Here is a 23,214-nt window from a genome sequence, read left to right on the forward strand (position 1 = left end):
TCCATTGTTCTCTCCAAATATTGGTCTTTGGTTTACGGACATATATAAGATAAAGAAAAAGTTATATATACACAATGTGATAAACTAATTAGATCTGATAATACCTACAAGAGCATCCCATTTTATTAGGTGGTGACTTCAAAACAAAAAAAACAGCTAATTCATATACACAAACCTTAAAAAGCAAATTCTCATACATTTTATACTCTGCAGCTGGTAAAAAAGTAATTGGCAACACATTAAGGGAAACATTTTTTTCAGTATACTGTGCCTTTAACTTCTGCTCTTCTCAAATTAGTTTTCCTGTTTAAATAGTTCCAGATACTGAACCTCTTCATACTGGTCGATGCCATCTTGGAGCTTAGGTATTCTCATAACTTGTGACAAAGCAGTTCACTCTCACAGGTCAGAAACAACTGTATCATTTGCCTGGAGTTAGTGTGCATGATACATTGTGTGAACTTTACATTTTTGTATTTTTTGGACAGTTTTACAGTTACACAAAATATATTTAAAAAATCAGAAATAATATAGACCAATGCAGCCACTAAAGCTCCTGCTCTGTATCACCCTAATGTGAAGCACATTATACAGTTTTTTTTTATGTGTAAATACACACTGCTTTTATCACAGTATGTGAGAGTACCTGTGTTCCAAGATGGCAGCCCCCAGTACAAAGTGATGGAGCTTCACAATCGGACAACTTTTCAGTGGTTAAACTAGTAACACGGTTTTGAACACAACTGCAGCAACAGAAGAAAAAGTAATTGTATAGTGAGTAGTAACCATTCTAGAATACTTGTGCCTAGTGTAATAAGTATCATTTTGGATTACAATATCTTGTTGAATTCAGACTTAAACCCACATTTTTTCTGTCATGATTTAGAAAGAGCATACAATTATAAACAACTTTCTAATTTACTTCTATTATCTATTTTGCTTCATTCTCTTGATATTCTTTGCTGAAAAGCATATCTAGATATGCTTAGCAGCTGCTGATTGGTAGCTGCACATAGATGCCTTCTGTGATTGGCTCACTGTGTGCATCGCTATTTCTTCATTAAAGTATATCTAAAGAATAAAGTAAATTAGGTAATAGAAGTAAATTGGAATGTTGTTTAAAATTATATTCTCTACCTTAATCATGAAAGAAAATGTTTGGGTATAGTGTCCCTTTAATATCTAAACCAGTTTCTTGGGACAAGTGAAACTAACTGGAGATGCTATCTCTCTGAACAGAGCTTCAAAGGATTAAACCAGTTTCTATCTCCTTGCAAATATGTACTAATCTGGAAAACAACAGATATTATCTCTGAACAGAACTTCTAAGTATGTCCTTATCACAGAGTCATCACAGAACTGAAGGCTTATGAAGTCTTTGGGAGGGTCAGTACCATAACTTCATATCATTCCTAGAACTTCAAACGACGTATATAGCCCATGTTCTTATAAAATGGTCATAAACAGCATTGTCCAACATCAAAGGAGGCTAACAGCTTATGCCCTGGAGTCCTGTCAAATGTGTGGTCCAACATCAAAGGAGGCTAACAGCTTATGCCCTGGAGTCCTGTCAAATGTTATTTCTTTCATGTAATTAGCAAGAGTCCATGAGCTAGTGACGTATGGGATATACATTCCTACCAGGAGGGGCAAAGTTTCCCAAACCTCAAAATGCCTATAAATACACCCCTCACCACACCCACAATTCAGTTTTACAAACTTTGCCTCCCGTGGAGGTGGTGAAGTAAGTTTGTGCTAGATTCTTTGTTGATATGCGCTTCGCAGCAGGCTGGAGCCCGGTTTTCCTCTCAGAGTGCAGTGAATGTCAGAGGGATGTGAAGAGAGTATTGCCTATTTGAATACCATGGTCTCCTTCTACGGGATCTATTTCATAGGTTCTCTTATCGGTCGTAGAGATTCATCTCTTACCTCCCTTTTCAGATCGACGATATACTCTTATATACCATTACCTCTACTGATTCTCATTTCAGTACTGGTTTGGCTATCTACTATATGTAGATGAGTGTCCTGGGGTAAGTAAAATCTTATTTTTTGTGTCACTCTAAGCTATGGTTGGGCACTTTATATGTAAAGTTCTAAATATATGTCTTTAAACTTATATTTGCCATGATTCAGGATAATCAATATTCCTTTATAATTCAGACTGTCAGTTTCATTATTTGGGATAATGCATTTTAATTAAATTTATTTTTCATTACCTTGAAAATTTTCAATTGACCATTTTCCCTGCATGCTGTTAGGCTCGCGGGGGCAGAAAATGTTTCTTTTTATTGCGTCATTCTTGGCGCTGACTTTTTTGGCACCAAAAATTTTGTCATTTCCGGCGCCGTAGTTGACGCCGGAAGTTGTTTTCTGTAAAGTCATTTTTTGACGCATGTGTATTCAGACATTTTTTTCCGCCAAAAAATGTGGGCGTCGGTTTCGGCGTCAGAGGATGTGGCGTCATACTTGGCGCCAACAATATGGGTGTTGTATTTAGCGCCAATAATGTGGGCGTCTTATTTGGCGCCAAAAAATGTGGGAGTATTTTTGTTCCATTTTTTTTCTCACATTATTTAAACTTCACTTTTTTATTGCTTCTGGTTTTTAGAAGCTTATTATTTTGCATTCTTTTCCCATTCCTGAAACTGTCATTTAAGGAATTTGATAATTTTGCTTTAAATATTGTTTTTTTCTATTACATATTGCAAGATTTCACTGTTCCTGTTTCAAAAACGTTCTAAGGGATTCCTGTTGACTGAGTTCAGTCCTACCAAAGCTAAGTTAATTTATTTTAAAATGTTATGAATGTTTTTCTTTAGCTATGGTTTGTAATAAGTTATCATGATAAACTTTTACATGCAGAATCCGTTAGTATTTATGCTTTATATATTTGCTATTCTTTTTACATCTTATGTACAAGAATTACTTAGAAGATTTATAAGAATATTTTTCTGATTCTATTTTAAAGGCTTTGTCTGACATCGTGCCTTCTAATAAAATTTTTAGGTCTTTTTCAAACTTCTTTTTTAATTATTGAAGTTTCAAATGACCAACAACATAATGATTTATCCTTCTCTGATGATGTTTTTTCTCTTTCAGAATTTTCTTCATCAGATATTGACACTAACAAATCCACTTTTTTATTTTTTTATTAAAGTACATTTGTTCTTTGTTGAAAAGGTGTTGATTATTTTGGATATTAAGGTAATTAGTTCTTTCAAGACTAACTAACATTTTATTTCTGCTTATTTATTCTTCCGTATTTTCAGAGGTTTTTTTCCAGTTCCTCATACTAGGGAATGGAATAGGCTGAGAATTTTCTTTTATTCCTTCTTTAAAAGGTTTTAAACTATATTCTTTGCCGGCAGTTCATTTCAATTTTGAAGGTTCTCCAATTTAATGGGGCTATCTCTACTTCTGCTAATTATGCTATTGTTTCTATAGCAAAATAGTATTTATTTCTCTTGTTAAGTGTGTTCAGTCCACGGGTCATCCATTACTTATGGGATATATTCTCCTTCCCAACAGGAAGTTGCAAGAGGATCACCCAAGCAGAACTGCTATATAGCTCCTCCCCTCACATGTCATATCCAGTCATTCTCTTGCAACTCTCAACAAAGAAGGAGGTCGCGAGAGGAGTTGGAGTTTTTACTTAATTATTCTTCAATCAAAAGTTTGTTATTTTAAAATGACACCGGAGTGTGCCGTTTTTTGTATCTCAGGCAGTATTTGGAGAAGAATCTGCCTGCGTTTTTCTATGATCTTAGCAGACGTAACTAAGATCCGCTGGCTGTTCTCGACATTCTGAGGAGTAGGGTAACTTCAGAAAGAGGGGAATAGCATGCTGGGTCCCCCGCAAATGAGGTATGTGCAGTACATTATTTTCTGGGAATGGAATTGACTAAGAAAATACTGCTGTTACCCATATGATGTAAGTACAGCCTTAAATGCAGTAGTAGCGACTGGTATCAGGCTGATAAATGTATGCGCAGTTGTGTTATTTTCTAGGGACTAGAATTTGACTGAGAAAATACTGTTAATACTGAAATAATGTTTAAGCCTTATCTGCGGTGGAAGCGACTGGTAGCAGGCTTAGTGATAACTTTGCATGACATTCAAAATGTTGTTTTTAAAACGTTTACTGGCATGTTATTCGTTTTGTGAGGTACTTTGGTGATAAATCTTTTTGGGCATGATTTTTTTCCACATGGCTAACGTATTTTCTGCATAGAAACCATTATATCAGGTCTCCCACTGTTGTAATATGAGTGGGAGGGACCTTGTTTTAGCGCCTTGTTGCGCAGTTAAAATTCTAGCACAGTCTTCCTGTTTCTTCCTCCTTGATCCAGGACGTCTCTAGAGAGCTCAGGGGTCTTCAAAATTCGGTTTTGAGGGAGGTAATCAGTCACAGCAGATCTGTGACAGTGTGTTTGACTGTGATAAAATCTTAATTTGATATCCGTTTTTGGGTATTGAGGGGTTAATCATCCTTTTGCTAATGGGTGCAATCCTCTGCTAATTAATACTTTTCTCGTTAAGAATTGTTGACTATAACTGAATTAGTTTTCCTTGTTATTCAACTGTATTTTTAAAAGCGCTGCAGCGTTTTTTATATTGCTTGTAAACTTATTGAAAGTGATTTCCAAGCTTGCTAGCTTCATTGCTAGTCTGTTTAAACATGTCTGATACAGAGGAATCTGCTTGTTCATTATGTTCAAAAGCCGATGTGGAGCCCAATAGAAATATGTGTACCAATTGTATTGATATTACTTTGAATAAAAGTCAATCTGTACCGATAAAGAAATTATCACCAGACAACGAGGGGGAAGTTATGCCGTCTAACTCTCCTCACGTGTCAGTACCTGCGTCTCCCGCTCGGGAGGTGCGTAAGATTGAGGCGCCAAGTACATCAAGGCCCTTACAAATCACTTTAAATGATATGGCTAATGTTATGAAAGAAGTATTATACAATATGCCCGAATTAAGAGGCAAGCGCGATAGCTCTGGGTTAAGGACAGAGCGCGCTGATGACACGAGAGCCACGTCTGATACTGCATCACAATTTGCAGAACATGAGGACGGTGAGCTTCATTCTGTCGGTGATGGTTCTGATCCGGGGAGACCGGATTCAGAAATTTCAAATTTTAAATTTAAGCTTGAGAACCTCCGCGTGTTACTAGGGGAGGTGTTAGCGGCTCTGAATGATTGCGACACGGTGGCAATCCCAGAGAAATTATGTAGGTTGGATAGATACTATGCGGTACCGGTGTGTACTGACGTTTTTCCTATACCAAAAAGGCTTACAGAAATTATTAGTAAGGAGTGGGATAGACCCGGTGTGCCCTTTTCCCCTCCTCCGATATTTAGAAAAATGTTCCCTATAGACGCCACCACACGAGACTTATGGCAGACGGTCCCTAAGGTGGAGGGAGCAGTTTCTACTTTAGCCAAGCGTACCACTATCCCGGTGGAGGATAGCTGTGCTTTCTCAGATCCAATGGATAAAAAATTAGAGGGTTACCTTAAGAAAATGTTTGTTCGATATATGGGCGCCATTGTCTGTTTACTAAAATGTCATGATTGCACTATCCAACATATAATGCTCATTGTTCTTTATATATCAACATTTTAGAGGTTTAATGCATAGGCATTTCTTCTACTTAGCGTTCTCACTCCTCCATATTTGTGTTATTACCAAGCCTTATAAGGGCTCTCTATCTGTTATGCACATACACCCCTAATATTAATGCTGTTAAATCTTAATGTTAGTGTGCACATATATTTAGGATGCTTATATATTTCTGTTACTTTAGAGAGCCGGCTGGAGTTGGAACAGGCTCTGTAGGGTATAGGGCCCGTACCCTGCAGCTTGTCTACTAACTTCACTCTGAGAACTACACTACCATGTTGGGAGGGAGCTATAGCCCTGGATTGCATCCTGAAGCTACACATAGCTTGACTCTATCAATCTGCACGCAGACATGACATAACTACACCAATACATATGGTTTTAGAACAGACAATGACAATTTAACAGTCATGGAGATGAATGCCAAAGTCTCTTTTTCATTCTGAAGCAACACTAGCCCATTTTAAGGAAACTTCAGCCTTCTATTATTTCCCAAGTTTACATATGTCATGCTTTCATCTAACTGTACACGGATATAGCACCACAAACCCATTAGCATCTTTTGTTTGTGAGGGACTTGTAAGAGTTTTTTTCCTTTGCCCTATATAACTAGTTTTATGCTTCTTTCTCTTCAAGCGTATGTCACATAGTTAAGCTCACTCCCAAGTAAACCCTATTACACCCTAATTATTTGTTAGCTCTTGCTCTCTTTTATTACCCCTACTAATTGCCGCAACTATTTTACAACCTCCCCCCCCCCAAGTAAAGAGTCTCCCGATAATAGGAGAACTAACAGTGCGGTTTCTCTTGCCTATACCGCAACTCTTTCTGCTCCCCTAGCACTTACTCTCTTTTTCATTACGTTACATGTTAGGATCTATCTTCTCTACTCAGATCAGCAGGTCTGATCTTCAGTCCCTATCATCTAAGCCCTCACTTTTAAATCATTTTTTTTTTAGGGACCTCATTAAAGACCACATAAAGCATAGAGAATTGAGCAAAGCCTAAACAGGCTTCTACTTGTCAGCCCGAAGACTATATTATAGATCCCAACAATTGCTAGGGGAGTTTACATCTCATCCTACTATTTTATATAGCATTCATTACATCCTACACTGCATATTATATCTCGCAAGCTTTTCTTTAGCTCCATGGATGGTTTTGTCAAAGTTAAAAAAAAAACAAAAAAAACCTGAGGTTGATTTAGAAATGTTTTATTATATGTGCACTACTTTAATTAGAATGTCTTACACTGTTGTAACCCTACTGATCATTTGTATTTTTTTTTACCATATGTTCTTGCTGGCTGTATGTGCAGCAATGATGTAGTGCTTTCATTTTCATTTTCTTTTGTCTTTTTCTTCCTCAATAAAAAATAAAATAAAAAAAAAAGAAAATGTTTGTTCAACAAGGTTTTATATTGCAGCCTCTTGCATGCATTGCGCCTGTCACGGCTGCAGCGGCATTCTGGTTTGAGTCTCTGGAAGAGGCGATTCGCACAGCACCATTGGATGAGACTTTGAGCAAAGTTAGAACACTAAAACTGGCTAATGCGTTTGTTTCGGATGCCGTAGTGCATTTAACCAAACTTACGGCTAAGAATTCCGGATTCGCCATACAGGCGCGCAGGGTGCTATGGCTTAAATCCTGGTCAGCAGATGTAACTTCTAAGTCTAAACTACTTAACATTCCTTTCAAAGGGCAGACCTTATTCGGGCCCGGTTTGAAGGAAATTATTGCTGACATTACAGGAGGTAAGGGCCACACCCTTCCTCAGGACAGGGCCAAATCAAAGGTCAAACAGTCTAATTTTCGTGCCTTTCGTAACTTCAAGGCAGGAGCAGCATCAACTTCCTCCGCTCCAAAACAGGAAGGAACTACTGCTCGTTACAGACAGGGTTGGAAAGGCAACCAGTCATGGAACAAGGGCAAGCAGGCCAGAAAGCCTACTTCCGCCCCTAAGACAGCATGAAGACAGGGCCCCCTCTCCGGAGACGGATCTAGTGGGGGGCAGACTTTCTCTCTTCGCCCAGGCCTGGGCAAGAGATGTACAGGATCCCTGGACGTTGGAGATTATATCTCAGGGATACCTTCTGGATTTCAAAACTTCTCCTCCACAAGGGAGGTTTCATCTGTCAAGGTTATCAACAAACCTAGTAAAGAAAGAGGCATTTCTACAATGTGTACAAGACCTCTTAGTGATGGGAGTGATCCACCCAGTTCCGCGAACGGAACGAGGACAAGGGTTTTACTCAAATCTATTTGTGGTTCCCAAAAAAGAGGGAACCTTCAGACCAATCTTAGACTTAAAAATCTTAAACAAATTCCTAAGGGTTCCATCGTTCAAGATGGAAACCATTCGGACCATCCTGCCCATGATCCAAGAGGGTCAATATATGACCACAGTGGACTTAAAGGATGCCTACCTTCACATACCGATTCACAAAGATCATTATCAGTACCTAAGATTTGCCTTTCTAGACAGGCATTACCAGTTTGTAGCTCTTCCCTTCGGGTTAGCTACGGCCCCGAGAATTTTTACGAAGTTTCTGGGCTCACTTCTGCCGGTACTAAGACCACGAGGCATAGCGGTGGCTCCGTACCTAGACGACATTCTGATTCAAGCGTCAAGTTTTCAAAATGCAAAGTCTCATACAGAGATAGTTCTAGCATTTCTGAGGTCGCATGGGTGGAAAGTGAACGTGGAAAAGAGTTCTCTGTTACCGCTCACAAGGGTTCCTTTTCTAGGGACTCCATTCCAAGCCCATCAGTAGCTCAGTGTATGGAAGTAATCGGCTTGATGGTCGCGGCAATGGACATAGTGCCATTTGCGCGCCTGCATCTCAGACTGCTGCAACTATGCATGCTAAGTCAGTGGAACGGGGATTACTCAGATCTGTCCCCTTTGCTAAATCTGGACCAGGAGACCAGAGATTCTCTTCTCTGGTGGTTGTCACGGGTTCATCTGTCCGAAGGAATGACCTTTCGCAGACCAGATTGGACGATTGTAACAACAGATGCCAGCCTTCTAGGCTGGGGAGCAGTCTGTAACTCCCTGAAGGCTCAGGGATCGTGGACTCAGGAGGAGAAACTCCTACCAATCAACATTCTAGAATTAAGAGCAATATTCAATGCTCTTCTAGCTTGGCCTCAGTTAGCAACACTGAGGTTCATCAGGTTTCAGTCGGACAACATCACGACTGTGGCTTACATCAATCATCAAGGGGGAACCAGGAGTTCCTTAGCGATGTTGGAAGTCTCGAAGATAATTCGCTGGGCAGAGTCACACTCTTGCCACCTGTCAGCGATCTACATCCCAGGTGTGGAGAACTGGGAAGCGGATTTTCTAAGTCGCCAGACTTTTCATCCGGGGGAGTGGGAACTACACCCGGAGGTATTTGCTCAACTGATTCGTTGTTGGGGCAAACCGGATCTGGATCTTATGGCATCTCGCCAGAACGCCAAGCTTCCTCGTTACGGATCCAGGTCAAGGGACCCAGGAGCGGTGCTGGTAGATGCACTTGCAGCCCCTTGGGTTTTCAACATAGCTTATGTGTTTCCACCTTTTCCGTTGCTACCTCGACTGATTGCCAGGATCAAACAGGAGAGAGCATCAGTGATTCTGATAGCGCCTGCGTGGCCACGCAGGACCTGGTATGCAGACCTAGTGGACATGTCGTCCTGTCCACCATGGTCTCTACCTCTGAGGCAGGACCTTTTAATTCAGGGTCCTTTCAACCATCCAAACCTAATTTCTCTGAGGCTGACTGCTTGGAGATTGAACGCTTGATTCTATCAAAGCGTGGGTTTTCGGATTCGGTTATTGATACATTTATACAGGCTCGGAAACCTGTTACCAGAAAAATTTACCATAAGATATGGCGTAAATATTTATATTGGTGTGAATCCAAGAGTTACTCATGGAGTAAGGTTAGGATTCCTAGGATATTGGCTTTTCTACAAGAGGGTTTAGAAAAGGGCTTATCCGCTAGTTCACTAAAGGGACAGATTTCTGCTCTGTCTATTCTTTTACACAAGCGTCTGGCAGGGAATCCAGACGTCCAGGCTTTTTGTCAGGCTTTGGCTAGGATTAAGCCTGTGTTTAAGGCTGTTGCTCCTCCGTGGAGCTTAAACTTGGTTCTTAAAGTTCTTCAGGGTGTTCCGTTTGAACCCCTTCATTCCTTTGATATTAAGCTTTTATCTTGGAAAGTTCTGTTTTTGATGGCTATTTCCTCGGCTCGAAGAGTCTCGGAGTTATCTGCCTTACATTGTGATTCTCCTTATCTGATCTTTCATTCAGACAAGGTAGTCCTGCGTACTAAACCTGGGTTTTTGCCTAAGGTTGTTTCTAACAGGAATATCAATCAAGAGATTGTTGTTCCATCATTGTGTCCTAATCCTTCTTCAAAGAAGGAACGTCTTTTGCATAATCTAGACGTGGTCCGTGCCCTGAAGTTCTACTTACAGGCAACTAAAGATTTTCGACAAACTTCTTCCCTGTTTGTCGTTTACTCTGGACAGAGGAGAGGTCAAAAGGCTTCGGCTACCTCTCTCTCTTTTTGGCTTCGTAGCATAATACGTTTAGCCTATGAGACTGCTGGACAGCAGCCTCCTGAAAGAATTACAGCTCATTCCACTAGAGCTGTGGCTTCCACTTGGGCCTTAAAAAATGAGGCCTCTGTTGAACAGGTTTGCAAGGCTGCAACTTGGTCTTCACTTTTTCCAAATTTTACAAATTTGACACTTTTGCTTCTTCGGGGGCTGTTTTTGGGAGAAAGGTTCTACAGGCAGTGGTTCCTTCTGTTTAATGTTCCTGCCTTGTCCCTCCCTTCATCCGTGTACTTTAGCTTTGGAATTGGTATCCCATAAGTAATTGATGACCCGTGGACTGAACACACTTAACAAGAGAAAACATAATTTATGCTTACCTGATAAATTTATTTCTCTTGTAGTGTGTTCAGTCCACGGCCCGCCCTGTCTTTTTGAGGCAGGTTCTAAATTCTAAATTATAACTCCAGTCACCACTGCACCCTATAGTTTCTCCTTTCTCGTCTTGTTTCGGTCGAATGACTGGATATGACATGTGAGGGGAGGAGCTATATAGCAGCTCTGCTTGGGTGATCCTCTTGCAACTTCCTGTTGGGAAGGAGAAAATATCCCATAAGTAATGGATGACCCGTGGACTGAACACACTACAAGAGAAATAAATTTATCAGGTAAGCTTAAATTCTGTTTTTTCCTTTAGATGGTTGTATCTTATTTAAGGAAAATTATTTATTTTCAGGTACTTTTCTTGGACCTGTGTTTTATTTAAATGATGTTGCAATTGCTTAATTTTTTCTGTTTACTTTAAAATCAAGTATCAGATTATGATTTATTTTAGCATTGTTAAGGACAAAATCTACTAGACTAGGTGCTGTTGCATTTGTCTTGTTGTTTTGCATTTGTTGATTATGTAAGTCCAGTGTGTTGACTGGTCCTTTAACTGGGTTATCATGCTAATATTTTTCATTTGTGTCTTCATTTTATTGAATATTTTTGCAAATGAGGTTTATTCTATGTATTTAGCTGTTTTAGCTAGAAGAATTTTGTGATTTCTAAAAAATCCATATTTCTTTTTTTCTAAGATAATCAATTATTTGGTTTATAATTGGATTCAATTCTTAACTGTTACTCTGGGCTTCAAGATTGAGTTCCAAGACTAAACTTTAAGCTTATATTAGTTTGGTTGTTCTTATTAAGGAAAAAATTCCCAAGTAACATGTTTTTAATTGGAAATCTTTTTCATTCATTTTTTTGAGTTTTGTTGTTTTGCAAATTTCTTTGATTTTGGATACAGAATAAAGTTCAGAGTAAAACCGTCTGTGAGAAGTCTTTTTTTCTCTTTGATATTCCAGCTTTTCCAGTAAGGCTAACACTTTTAGTGTGTTTCGGTCCTATATATTTTGGGATAATGTAGCGCGGCTGATCACCCGTTGGGGCTCAAGTGCTGCTCAGACCTGGAATCTTCTGGGGTATTTCTTCCAGTTCCATTTTTAGGAACTGGGTTTTGGGGTTTTATTCAAACTATTCATTGTTCCAAAGATAGAAAATCTTTTTGTTTTATAAATGTATCATGTATAAATGGTCTATTCTGTCTTTTGTTGGTCAGTGATGGCATTATTTGTTTTCATTAGATACAATAAATGCATATCTTCATTTTCTGTTTTCATTCAGATTATTTTCTGAGGCTGTGGAATCTCATATGATTCAACTTTGTTCTTTCTGGACATAGTTAGAGGATCTTTTTTTCAAAAGCTCTTGATTCCTCACACAAGGGTCACCTTTTTTTAGGTTTCCAGATAGTTTATGTCACTGTCTTTGTCTCTATCAGACAAGGGACAATTTTATTGGGTTCTGTCTGTCGGTACCTTTAGTCTCTATTATTTCCTTCAATTGCTATATATGCATAGAAGTTTTAGGTCTTATGGCCACAGCATTGGATTCAATTCCCTTTGCTCATTTTCAATAGAGATAACCTTTTCCAGTTTTTTATGCTGAATTATGGTGCAGGGATTCTAGGATTTTACATTTTAAATCTTCAAATCCTATTATTTATCTATCTTGATTTGGTGGTTAAGATCACCATCATTTAGTTCTACAGGTCTCTTCGTTTCTTTCAACCTGGGCCATGATCTTTACAGATGTGAGTCTTTTTGGTTGGGAGGCTGTCTGAAGATCTCTGTCAGCACAAGGGGTTTGGAAATCTCAGGAGGCGAGATTACCATTTGATATTTTAGAACTCAGTGCATTCTTAGAGTTTTTCAGTTAGTTTCTTTTTGAAGAAGAGACGTTTTTTGTTTTCAGACTATCACTACTATGGTGTATGTCAATCAACAGGGTGGGACTATCAGTCCTTAGGCTGTGACAGAGGTGTCTCGGATATTAGCTTGGGCTAAATCCAGCTCCTATCTAAATTCTGTGTTTTTTTTCCCAGGTATAGATATTTGGGAAGCGGATTATCTCTGTTAATCAAGCTTTATATCTGGGAGAATGGTCTCTCATACCCAGATATGTTTTTCAATTTTTCAGATGTGAGCATTTCTAGAAATAGATCTGTTGGCATCTCATCTGAATAAAGAACTTCCCAGGGGCCTATTCAGGTCCGGGGATTCTCAGGCGGAAGTAGTATATGCATTGACATTTCGTTGGAATTATCTTTTTGCCTATTTCTTTCCGCCTCTAGTTTTTCTTCCAAAGTGTTTTCAAAAATTCTTATGGAGTATTTGTTTGTTCTGCTGGTGGCTCCAGCATGGCCTCTCAGGTTTTGGTATGCAGATCTCATTCGGATGGCCAGTTGCCAACCTTGGACACTTCCGTTTAAACCAGACCTTCTTTCTCAAGGCCCATTTTTTCCATCAGGATCTCAAATCATTAAATTTGAAGGGATGGAGATTGAACGATTGATTTTTAGTCATAGAGGTTTCTCTGACTCATTGATTAATACTATGTTTCAGGCTCGTAAATCTGTCTCTAGAAAGATTTATTGTCGAGTCTGGAAGACCTATTTTTCTTGGCATTCTTTTAAAATTCATAGAATTTTATAATTTTTTCAGGTTGGTTTGGATAAGGTTTTGTCTTCAGTTCTTTGATAGGACAAATCTCTACTCTTTCTGTTCTTTTTTTCACAGAAAGATTGCTAATCATCCTGATATTCATTGTTTTTTACAGGCTTTGGTCCGTATCAAGCCTGTCATTAATTCAATTTCTCCTCTTTGGAGTTTCAATTTGGTGCTGAGGGCTTTACAGGCTCCTCCGTTTGAAACTATGCATTTTCTGTACATTAAATTACTTTCTTGGAAAAGTATTGTTCCTTTGGTTATTTCTTCTGCTAGAAGAGTTTTTGAGTTATCTGCTCTTTTTTGTGAATATCCTTTTCTGATTTTTTCATCAGGATAAGGCAGTATTACTTCCTGATATTCATCATTTTTGGTTTTGATTCGTATCAAACCTGTCATTAAGCCAATTTCTCCTCCTTGGAGTCTTAATTTGGTTCTGAAGGCTTTTCAGGCTCTTCTATTTGAGCATATGTTTGCTCTGGACATTAATTACTTTCATGGAAAGTATTGTTCTTTTTGGACATCTCTTCAGCTAGAACAGTTTTTGAATTATCTGTTCTTTCTTGTGAATCTCTTTTTTCGGATTTTTTCATCAGGATAAGGTGGTTTTTGCTTTTTTCATTTCAATTCTTACCTAAAGTTGTAAATTCTAACAACATTAGGGAGGACTTATTGTTTTTTCCTAAGACTTCTTTGGTGAGATTCTTACTTTCTTTGAATATGGTAAGAGTTTTTGAAATTCTATGTTGAAGCTATTCAGATTTCAGATAGACTTCTAGTCTATTTGTTATCTTTTCTGGTTTTAGGAAGGTCAAAAGGCTTCTGCCATTTATTTGGCATCTTGCTTAAGCATTTGATTCATCATACTTATTTGGAGTCGGGTGGATTCCCGCCTCGAAGGATTATGGCTCATTCTACTAGGTAAGTTTCTACTTCCTGGGCTTTTTAAGAATGAAGCTTCTGTTGATCAGATTTGCAAAGCAATGACTTAGTCTTCTTTGCATACTTTTACTATGTTCTACCATTTTGATTTTTTCTCTTCTTTAGAAGCAGTTTTGGTAGAATGGTACTTCAGGCAGCTGTTTCAGTTTGATTCTTCTGCTTATAATTTCAGTTTTTTTCATTATAAAAATTGAAACTTTTTTGATTTGGGTAGTGGATTAATTTTTCAGCGGAATCGGCTGTCTTTATTTTATCCCTCCCTCTCTAGTGACTCTTGCGTGGAAGTTCCACATCTTGGGTATTTATTATCCCATACGTCACTAGCTCATGGACTCTTGCTAATTACATGAAAGAAAACATGTAAGAACTTACCTGATAAATTCATTTCTTTCATATTAGCAAGAGTCCATGAGGCCCACCCTTTTTATGGTGGTTATGATTTATTTGTATAAAGCACAATTATTCCAATTCTTTATTTGATGCTTTCGCTCCTTTCTTATCAACCCACTTCTTGGCTATTCGTTAAACTGAATTGTGGGTGTGGTGAGGGGTGTATTTATAGGCATTTTGAGGTTTGGGAAACTTTGCCCCTCCTGGTAGGAATGTATATCCCATACGTCACTAGCTCATGGACTCTTGCTAATATGAAAGAAATTAATTTATCAGGTAAGTTCTTACATAAATTATGTTTTCTTGGACAAGGGTGACACCTACAGGTAGCTGGCTACTTCTACTGGGATTTATCAACTGGACAGACTTGGAAGTTCTGTTCAGAGATACTATCTGTTGTTTTCCAATTCCAGTTTAGTACATATTTGCAAGGAGATAGAAACTGGTTTAATCCTTTAAAGCTCTGTTCAGAGAGATATCAGCCCCTTTAAAACACTGTATTGTAATTTTTCCCCTTAATGTGTGCCTAGTCACTTGTTTTATAAGATGCATAATAGTAAATATAATACTGCAGTGTTAAAAATACTGGATATTACTTTTTATATATGCTCATGTACATGTCTGCTCTTCCTGCAAGCTTAGCCAATTTAAATTTGCATGTTCTTGTGAACAATAGGTTGTGATTTCAACCAGCAAATCCAGCTGTTTCAAATGCAAAAATAAATGTAAACAAGCAATTTCCCTTACATTTAGTACTATGTAGCCTTGATACGGACCAAAGCCTGTACAAAACATTGAATATCTGGAAGCTTAGAAATCTTCCTGTGAAATAAAACAGAAAGAGCAGAGATTTGTCCCTTTAAGGAACTTGCAGACAAACCCTTATCCAAACCTTCCTGAAGAAACTGTAAAATTCTAGGAATTCTAAAAGAATGCCAGGATGAATTTATGAGAAGAACACCATGAAATATAAGTCTTCCAAACTCGATAATTAATCTTCCTAGAAACAGATTTACGAGCCTGTAACATAGTATTAATCACTGAGTCAGAAAACCTCTATGACTAAACACTAGGCGTTCAATTTCCATACCTTCAAATTTAATAATTTGAGATCCTGATGGAAAAATGGACCTTGAGACCGAAGGTCTGGCCTTAATGGAAGTGGCCAAGGTTGGTAACTGGACATCCAAACAGGATCCGCATACCAAAACCTGTGAGGCCATGCTGGAGCTACCAGCAACACAAATGATTGTTCCATTATGATTTTGGAGATCACTCTTGGAAGAAGAACTAGAGGCAGGAAAATATAAGCAGGTTGGTAACACCAAGGAACTGTTAACGCATCCACCGCTTCTGCCTGAGGATCCCTGGACCTGGACAGGTACCTGGGTAGTTTCTTGTTTAGATGGGAAGCCATAAGATCTATTTCTGGAAGACCCCACATCTGAACAATCTGAAAAAACACATCTGGATGGAGCGACCACTCCCCCGGATGTAAAGTTTGACGGCTGAGATAATCCGCTTCCCAGTTGTCTATACCTGGGATATGAACCGCAGAAATTAGACAGGAGCTGGATTCCACCCAAGCAAGTATCCAAGATGCTTCTTTCATAGTTTGGGGATTGTGAGTCCCACCCTGATGATTAACATATGCCACAGTTGTGATATTGTCTGTCTGAAAACAAATGAACGGTTCTCTCTTCCACAGAGGCCAAACCTGAAGAGCCCTAAAAATAGCACGGAGTTCCAAAATATTGATTGGTAATCTCGCCTCTTAAGATTTCCAAACCCCTTGTGCTGTCAGAGATCCCCAGACAGCTCCCCAACCTGAAAGACTTGCATCTGTTGTAATCACAGTCCAGGTTGGACGAACAAAAGAGGCCCCTTGAACTATACGATGGTGATCTAACCACCAAGTCAGAGATAGTCGAACATTGGGATTTAAGGATATTAATTGTGATATCCTTGTCTAATCCCTGCACCATTGGTTCAGCATACAAAACTGGAGAGGTCTCATGTGAAAACGAGCAAAGGGGATCGCATCCGATGCTGCAATCATGAGACCTAAAACTTCCATGCACATAGCTACTGAAGGGAATGATTGAGACTGAAGGTTCCGACAAGCTGAAACACATTTTAACCGTCTCTTGTCTGTTAGAGACAGAGTCATGGACACTGAATCTATCTGAAAACCTAAAATGGTGACCCTTGTCTGAGGAATCGAATAACTTTTTGGTAAATTGATCCTCCAACCATGTCTTTGTAGAAAAAACACTAGTTGATTCGTGTGAGATTCTGCAGAATGTAAAGACTGAGCTAGTACCAAGATATCGTCCAAATAAGGAAACACTGCAATACCCCGTTCTCTGATTACAGAGAGTAGGGCACCGAGAACCTTTGAAAAGATTCTTGGAGCTGTCGCTAGGCCAAATGGAAGAGCGAAAAATTGGTAATGCTGTTCTAGAAAAAAGAATCTCAGAAACTGATAGTGATCTGGATGAATCGGAATATGAAGATATGCATCCTGTAAGTCTATTGTGGACATATAATGCCCTTGCTGAACAAAAGGCATAATAGTCCTTATAGTCACCATTTTGAAAGTTGGCACTGTTACATAACAATTCAAAAATTTTAGATCCATAACTGGCCTGAATGAATTTTCTTTCTTTGGGACAATGAATATATTTGAATAAAACCCCAGACCCTGTTCCTGAAATGGAACTGGTATGATTAGCCCTGAAAGCTCCAGGTCTGAAACACACTTCAGAAAAGCTTGAGCTTTTACTGGATTTTCCGGGATGCGTGAGAGAAAAAATCTTCTCACAGGAGGTCTTACTCTGAATCCTATTCGGTATCCTTGAGAAACAATACTCTGAATCCATTGATTTTGGACAGAATCTGCCCAAATGTCTTTGAAAAATCTTAATCTGCCCCCTACCAGCTGAGCTGGAATGAGGGCCGCCCCTTCATGCAGACTTGAGGGCTGGCTTTGGTTTCTTAAACGGCTTGGATTTATTCCAACTTGAAAAAGGTTTCCAATTGGAACCAGATTCTTTGGGGGAAGGATTAGGTTTCTGTTCCTTATTTTGTCGAAAGGAACGAAAACGGTTAGAAGCTTTAGATTTACCCTTAGGTCTTTTATCCTGAGGCAAAAAACTCCCTTCCCCCCAGTGACAGTTGAAATAATCGAATCCAACTGAGAACCAAATAACTTATTACCTTGGAAAGAAAGAGATAGTAATCTAGACTTAGATACCACGTCAGCATTCCAATATTTAAGCCACAAAGCTCTTCTAGCTAAAATAGTTAAAGACCTAGATTTAACATCAATTTTGATGATATCAAAAATGGCATCACAGATAAAATGATTAGCATGTTGAAGCAAGCGAACAATGCTAGACAAATCAGGATCCATTTCTTTTTGCGCTAAACTTTCCAACCAAAAAGTTGATGCAGCTGCAACATCAGCCATAGAAATGGCAGGCCTGAGAAGATGACTAGAATATAAATAGGCTTTCCTTAGATAGGATTCAAGTTTCCTATCTAAAGGGTCTTTAAAAGAAGTACTATCTTCCATAGGAATAGTAGTACGTTTAGCAAGGGTAGAAATAGCCCCATCAACTCTGGGGATCTTTTCCCAAAACTCCAATCTAACTGCTGGCAAAGGATACTATGTTTTTAAACGTTGAAGAAGGAATAAAAGAAGTTCCAGGCCTATTCCATTCCTTAGAAATCATCATATCAGAAATAGCATCAGGAACTGTAAAAACCTCTGGAGTAACCACAGGAGGTTTATAAACAGAATTTAAACGTTTACTAGTTTTAATATCAAGAGGACTAGTTTCCTCCATATCTAACATAATCAACACCTCTTTTAACAAGGAAAGAATATACTCCATTTTAAATAAATAAGTAGATTTGTCAGTGTCAATATCTGAGGAAGGATCTTCTGAATCAGATAGATCCTCATCAGAGGAGGATAATTCATTATGTTGTGGGTCATTTGAAATTTCATCAACTTTATGAGAAGTTTTAAAAGACCTGTTACGTTTATTAGAAGGCGGGATGGCAGACAAAGCCTTCTGAATTGCATCAGCAATAAAATCTTTTATATTCAACGGTATATCTTGTACATTAGATGTTGAAGGAACAACATTCTACTATTACTGATGGACACATTCTCTGCATGTAAAAGCTTATCATGACAACTATTACATACCACAGCTGGAGATATAATCTCCACAAATTTACAACAAATGCACTTAGCTTTGATAGAACTGTTATCAATCACAACAGTGGTTTCTGAGACAGGATCAGATTGAGACATCTTGCAAATGTAAGAGAAAAAACAACATATAAAGCAAAATTATCAATTTCTTTATATGGCAGTTTCAGGAATGGGAAAAAAATGCAAACAGCATAGCCCTCTGGAAAAGAAAAGGCAAGAGGCATATAGGAATGGGATTTTAAATAATGAAATTATTTGCCACCAAGTATGACACACAACGCAAACTGAAATTTTTTTGCCGCTAACAACATCCGGAAATGACACACTCGCGTCATTGTAGACGCAACCTTGTGTAAGGAAAATGACGAATTTTGCGTCATCGTACGTAACTTTGCGCTAAAAATATTCTTGCGCCAAGAATGATGCAATATACTTTGGCATTTTGCACCCTCGCGAGCCTAATCTTGCCCACAAAATTTTATGAGAGAACAGTCAATTGAAAAAAAACTATACCCCAGGTAAGAAAAAATATTTTCCTAAAATATGCTTTTCCCAAATATGAAACTGACAGTCTGCAAAAGGAAATATACATAAACCTGACTCATGGCAAATATAGGTACAATACATATATTTAGAACTTTATAAAATACATAAAGTGCCAAACCATAGCTGAGAGTGTCTTAAGTAAGGAAAACATACTTGCCAAAAGACACCCATCCACATATAGCAGATAGCCAAACCAGTACTGAAACAGTTATCAGTAGAGGTAATGGAATATGAGAGTATATCGTCGATCTGAAAAGGGAGGTAGGAGATGAATCTCTACGACCGATAACAGAGAACCTATGAAATAGATCTCCAGTGAGGAAAACCATTGCATTCAATAGGTGATACTCTCTTCACATCCTTCTGACATTCACTGTACTCTGAGAGGAATCGGGCTTCAAAATGCTGAGAAGCGCATATCAACGTAGAATCTAAGCACAAACTTACTTCACCACCTCCATAGGAGGCAAAGTTTGTAAAACTGAATTGTGGGTGTGGTGAGGGGTGTATTTATAGGCATTTTGAGGTTTGGGAAACTTTCCCCCTCCTGGTAGGATTGTATATCCCATATGTCACTAGCTCATGGACTCTTGTCAATTACATGAAATAAATATATATATATATATATATATATATATATATATATACTGCCACTTGACAGAGAAAGAAAGGACATGCTGCTAGATTTATTTATTTGCTTTCATTTTTAATATGCTCATATATTTACTGGATTGCAAATACCTACCTGGTACTGAGGAGTGGACTATACGTTTCTTTTTATGTCACTTATGGGCAGTTTTATACATGTGTAACAGCGCCACCTTATTTTCAAAGCATTGTTATCCACTGCTAGAGAATATTGATACTAGTCTCCTATACTGCATAGCTTTCTACTCAAGGTTTGTTGTGGACATTTAATTGATGTTCCTGAACTATCATTATTTTTAATGTTATTTTCTATGCCCATGAAAGGGGAAAATAAAATATTTAAAATAAAAAATCGTCAAATATAGCAGCTTTAGTGAAATGTTTTGCAAATGTGTAAAATGTATCAGAATGCAACAAATAATTTTCTATTTGTGACAGCAATTAGCAAGCAGATTGATTTTATGTAATTGCTGACCCCTATGAGCAAATCAAAAGTAATTTAGCTCTGTGTACTTCAGGGAGAATATGTAGCTTTAAGTGCCACGTAAAGATCACATTTTCCATTTCATAAATAATATATGTTTGTTTACGCAAGTCCATCTACAGGCCTGACATTGTTGGTAACTGAGCTCCAAGGAAGACCTGGACTTGGACTCTGTTATCAGTGCAATTTATTATTAGATGCTATGCTATGTCCAGCTTATATATGCGCTATAGAGGATTTGTGTCACTTAAAACTACATAGTTTCCCTGAAGGTACACAGAGCTAAATTTCTTTTGATTTGCCCCATATCTGTAATATCGGTAAGTTTCTGGCCGAAATGATTTTTCAGTAATTCCAAATATTGGCCCTAATAATCGGCTGCTCTGATATATCGGTCTATCCCTAATTACAACCTCAAATGAACTACAACACATGACCTATTACACTGTGTCATGACTTATTTAACAAAAATTAAGTCAAAATGAAGAAGCCATGTGTGAAAAACTAAGTACACCCTTACTGCTTCCATAGGAATTAACAGCCAGGTGCTGATAATCAAATGCCCTTGATTAACTGATCATCATCAAGTGTGACCACCTCTATAAAAGCTGAAGCTCCAGTTTGATGATTCAAGTGTATGTTAACACAATGCCAAGGAGGAAAGACTCCAGCAATGATCTTAGAGAAGCAATTGTTGATGCCCTTCAGTCTTGGAAGGGTAATAAGGCCATTTTCAAACAATTTAAAGTCTTTCATTCTACATTGAGTTGGCAATATTTCCATGAGTGGTCATCCCAGCAAATTTACCCCGAGGTCAGACAGTGCAATGCTCAGAGAAATTGCAAAAAAAACAAGAGTTACATCTAAGACTCTACAGGCCTCAGTTAGCATGTTAAATATTAAAGTTCATGACAATACAGTTAGAAAAAGACTGAACAAGTATGGTTTGTTTGGAATATTTGCCAGGAGAAAGCCTCATGTCTCTAAAAAGAACATTGCAGCACAGCTTACGTTTGCAAAGTTGCATCTGAACAAACCACAAGACTACTGGAACAGTGCCCTTTGGACACAGGAGATCAAAGTGGAGATGTTTGGCCATAATGCACAGCACCAAGTTTGGAGAAAACCAAACACAACCTATCAGCACAAACACCTCATACCAACTGTCAAGCAAAGTGGTGGAGGGGTGATAATTTGGGCTTTTTTTGCAGCCACAGAACCTAGGCATCTTGCACTCATTGAGTCAACCATGAACTCCTCTGCATACCAAAGTATTCTAGAGTCAAATGTGAGGCCATCTATCCGACAGCTAAAGCTTGGCCTGGGTAATGCAACAGGACAGTGATCCCAAGTACACCAGCAAATCTACAACAGAATGGCTGAAAAAGAATCAAGGTGTTGCAATGACCCAGTCAATGTCCAGACCTCAACCCGATTGCAATGCTGTTAAGAGAGCTGTACATAAACGAATGCCCGCAAACCTTAATGAACTCAAGTAACGTTGTAAAGAAGAGTGGGCCAAATTTCCTCCACAACAATGCGAGAGACTGATAAAGTCATACAGAAAACTATTTCTTCAAGTTATTGCTGTTAAAGGTGGTTCTACAAGCTATTGAATCAAAAGGTGCACTTAGTTTTTCACACATGGCTTCTCCATGTTGGCTTTATTTTTGTTAAATAAATCATGATACAGTGTAATATGTCATGTGTTGCTGTTCATCTGAGGTTGTATTTACCTAATTTTAAGATCTGCTAAGGACCAGATGATTGTTATGTCCTGATACGTAAAACCATAGAATTCAAAGAAGGTGTACTTTCTTCTTAACATGACTGTACTTCCATTGACAAATTGTGCACTCTTTAGTGTGCACCAGTTCCTAGTGTATATATAATGGCTGTCACATGATACAGAGCTTAGAGAAGTAAAAGAGAAAAAAACATCTACTTGTCATTTAAAAATTAAGGTGAGTGCTATTGTATTGTCTGTTTATTATGCATTTGTTGATTAAGTAATTCTACTGTATAATGGTGAGAATTCTAACCTAACCTAATAAATAATGGCTGTGCAGATTATTGATAATTGTATCTTGCATAGTTGTGACTTTACTGCTGTGTGCAGTTATGTTCTCTATTATATTCCCATTGATCAGGCTGCTGCAGAGACAGCTTATGATATGGTGTCACCTGGTCCCAGTCCTGTTGAGTTAAAAAGAACAAAACGATTTTCTCACCATCGCTTATTGCATCAGCCTGTAGATCTGCGAGAGGGAGTCGCTAAGGCATACACTGTGGTAAAAGAGGTGAGGAGGCATGTTTTAATGTCTGTCATTGAAATGATGATGTACGAAAAAGTGAATGCTGTTGTCTCACTCATTTAGTTGTCATTTGAAATGTTGACACTTTGATTTGACTATGTTGAATTAGGTTCTGTTTCAGTTTGAAAGCGTTTCACAGTATTTATATACAAAAAACCATGAACTTTAATGGAGAGTTTTGTACGAGTTAACTGTAAGATGTTAACACAAACGTTGGAAAACTCAGATAACTGAATTGGACGGGATTATATAGAATTTTGTGTTTTTCATAACGTTCTCCAAAAGAAACGGCAGTGGACAATATCGATGTCTAATGTTTTTTGGGAGTAGTAACTATCAAGTTTTTCTGTACTTGGATACTTTGTTGCAGTACTTTGTACTAGTAGTAGTAGGTTCCAATTTAATTTAAAGTAAAGGTCAATTTCAATGAA

General features: G+C 38.3%; 1 protein-coding gene across 2 annotated transcripts in view; it reads left to right on the top strand.

Annotated features, from left to right (window-relative positions):
• Positions 1 to 23,214, top strand: part of ATG2B (autophagy related 2B) — a 516,631-nt gene that overhangs the window by 474,489 nt on the left and 18,928 nt on the right. For both annotated transcript variants that reach the window (XM_053697497.1, XM_053697498.1), the window contains exon 41: positions 22,619 to 22,768. In XM_053697497.1, coding sequence (XP_053553472.1) covers positions 22,619 to 22,768 — 150 coding nt within the window. The remainder of the gene's footprint in view (positions 1 to 22,618; positions 22,769 to 23,214) is intronic.

Source organism: Bombina bombina, chromosome 1, assembly GCF_027579735.1.
Source record: "Bombina bombina isolate aBomBom1 chromosome 1, aBomBom1.pri, whole genome shotgun sequence".
Lineage (NCBI taxonomy): Eukaryota > Metazoa > Chordata > Amphibia > Anura > Bombinatoridae > Bombina > Bombina bombina.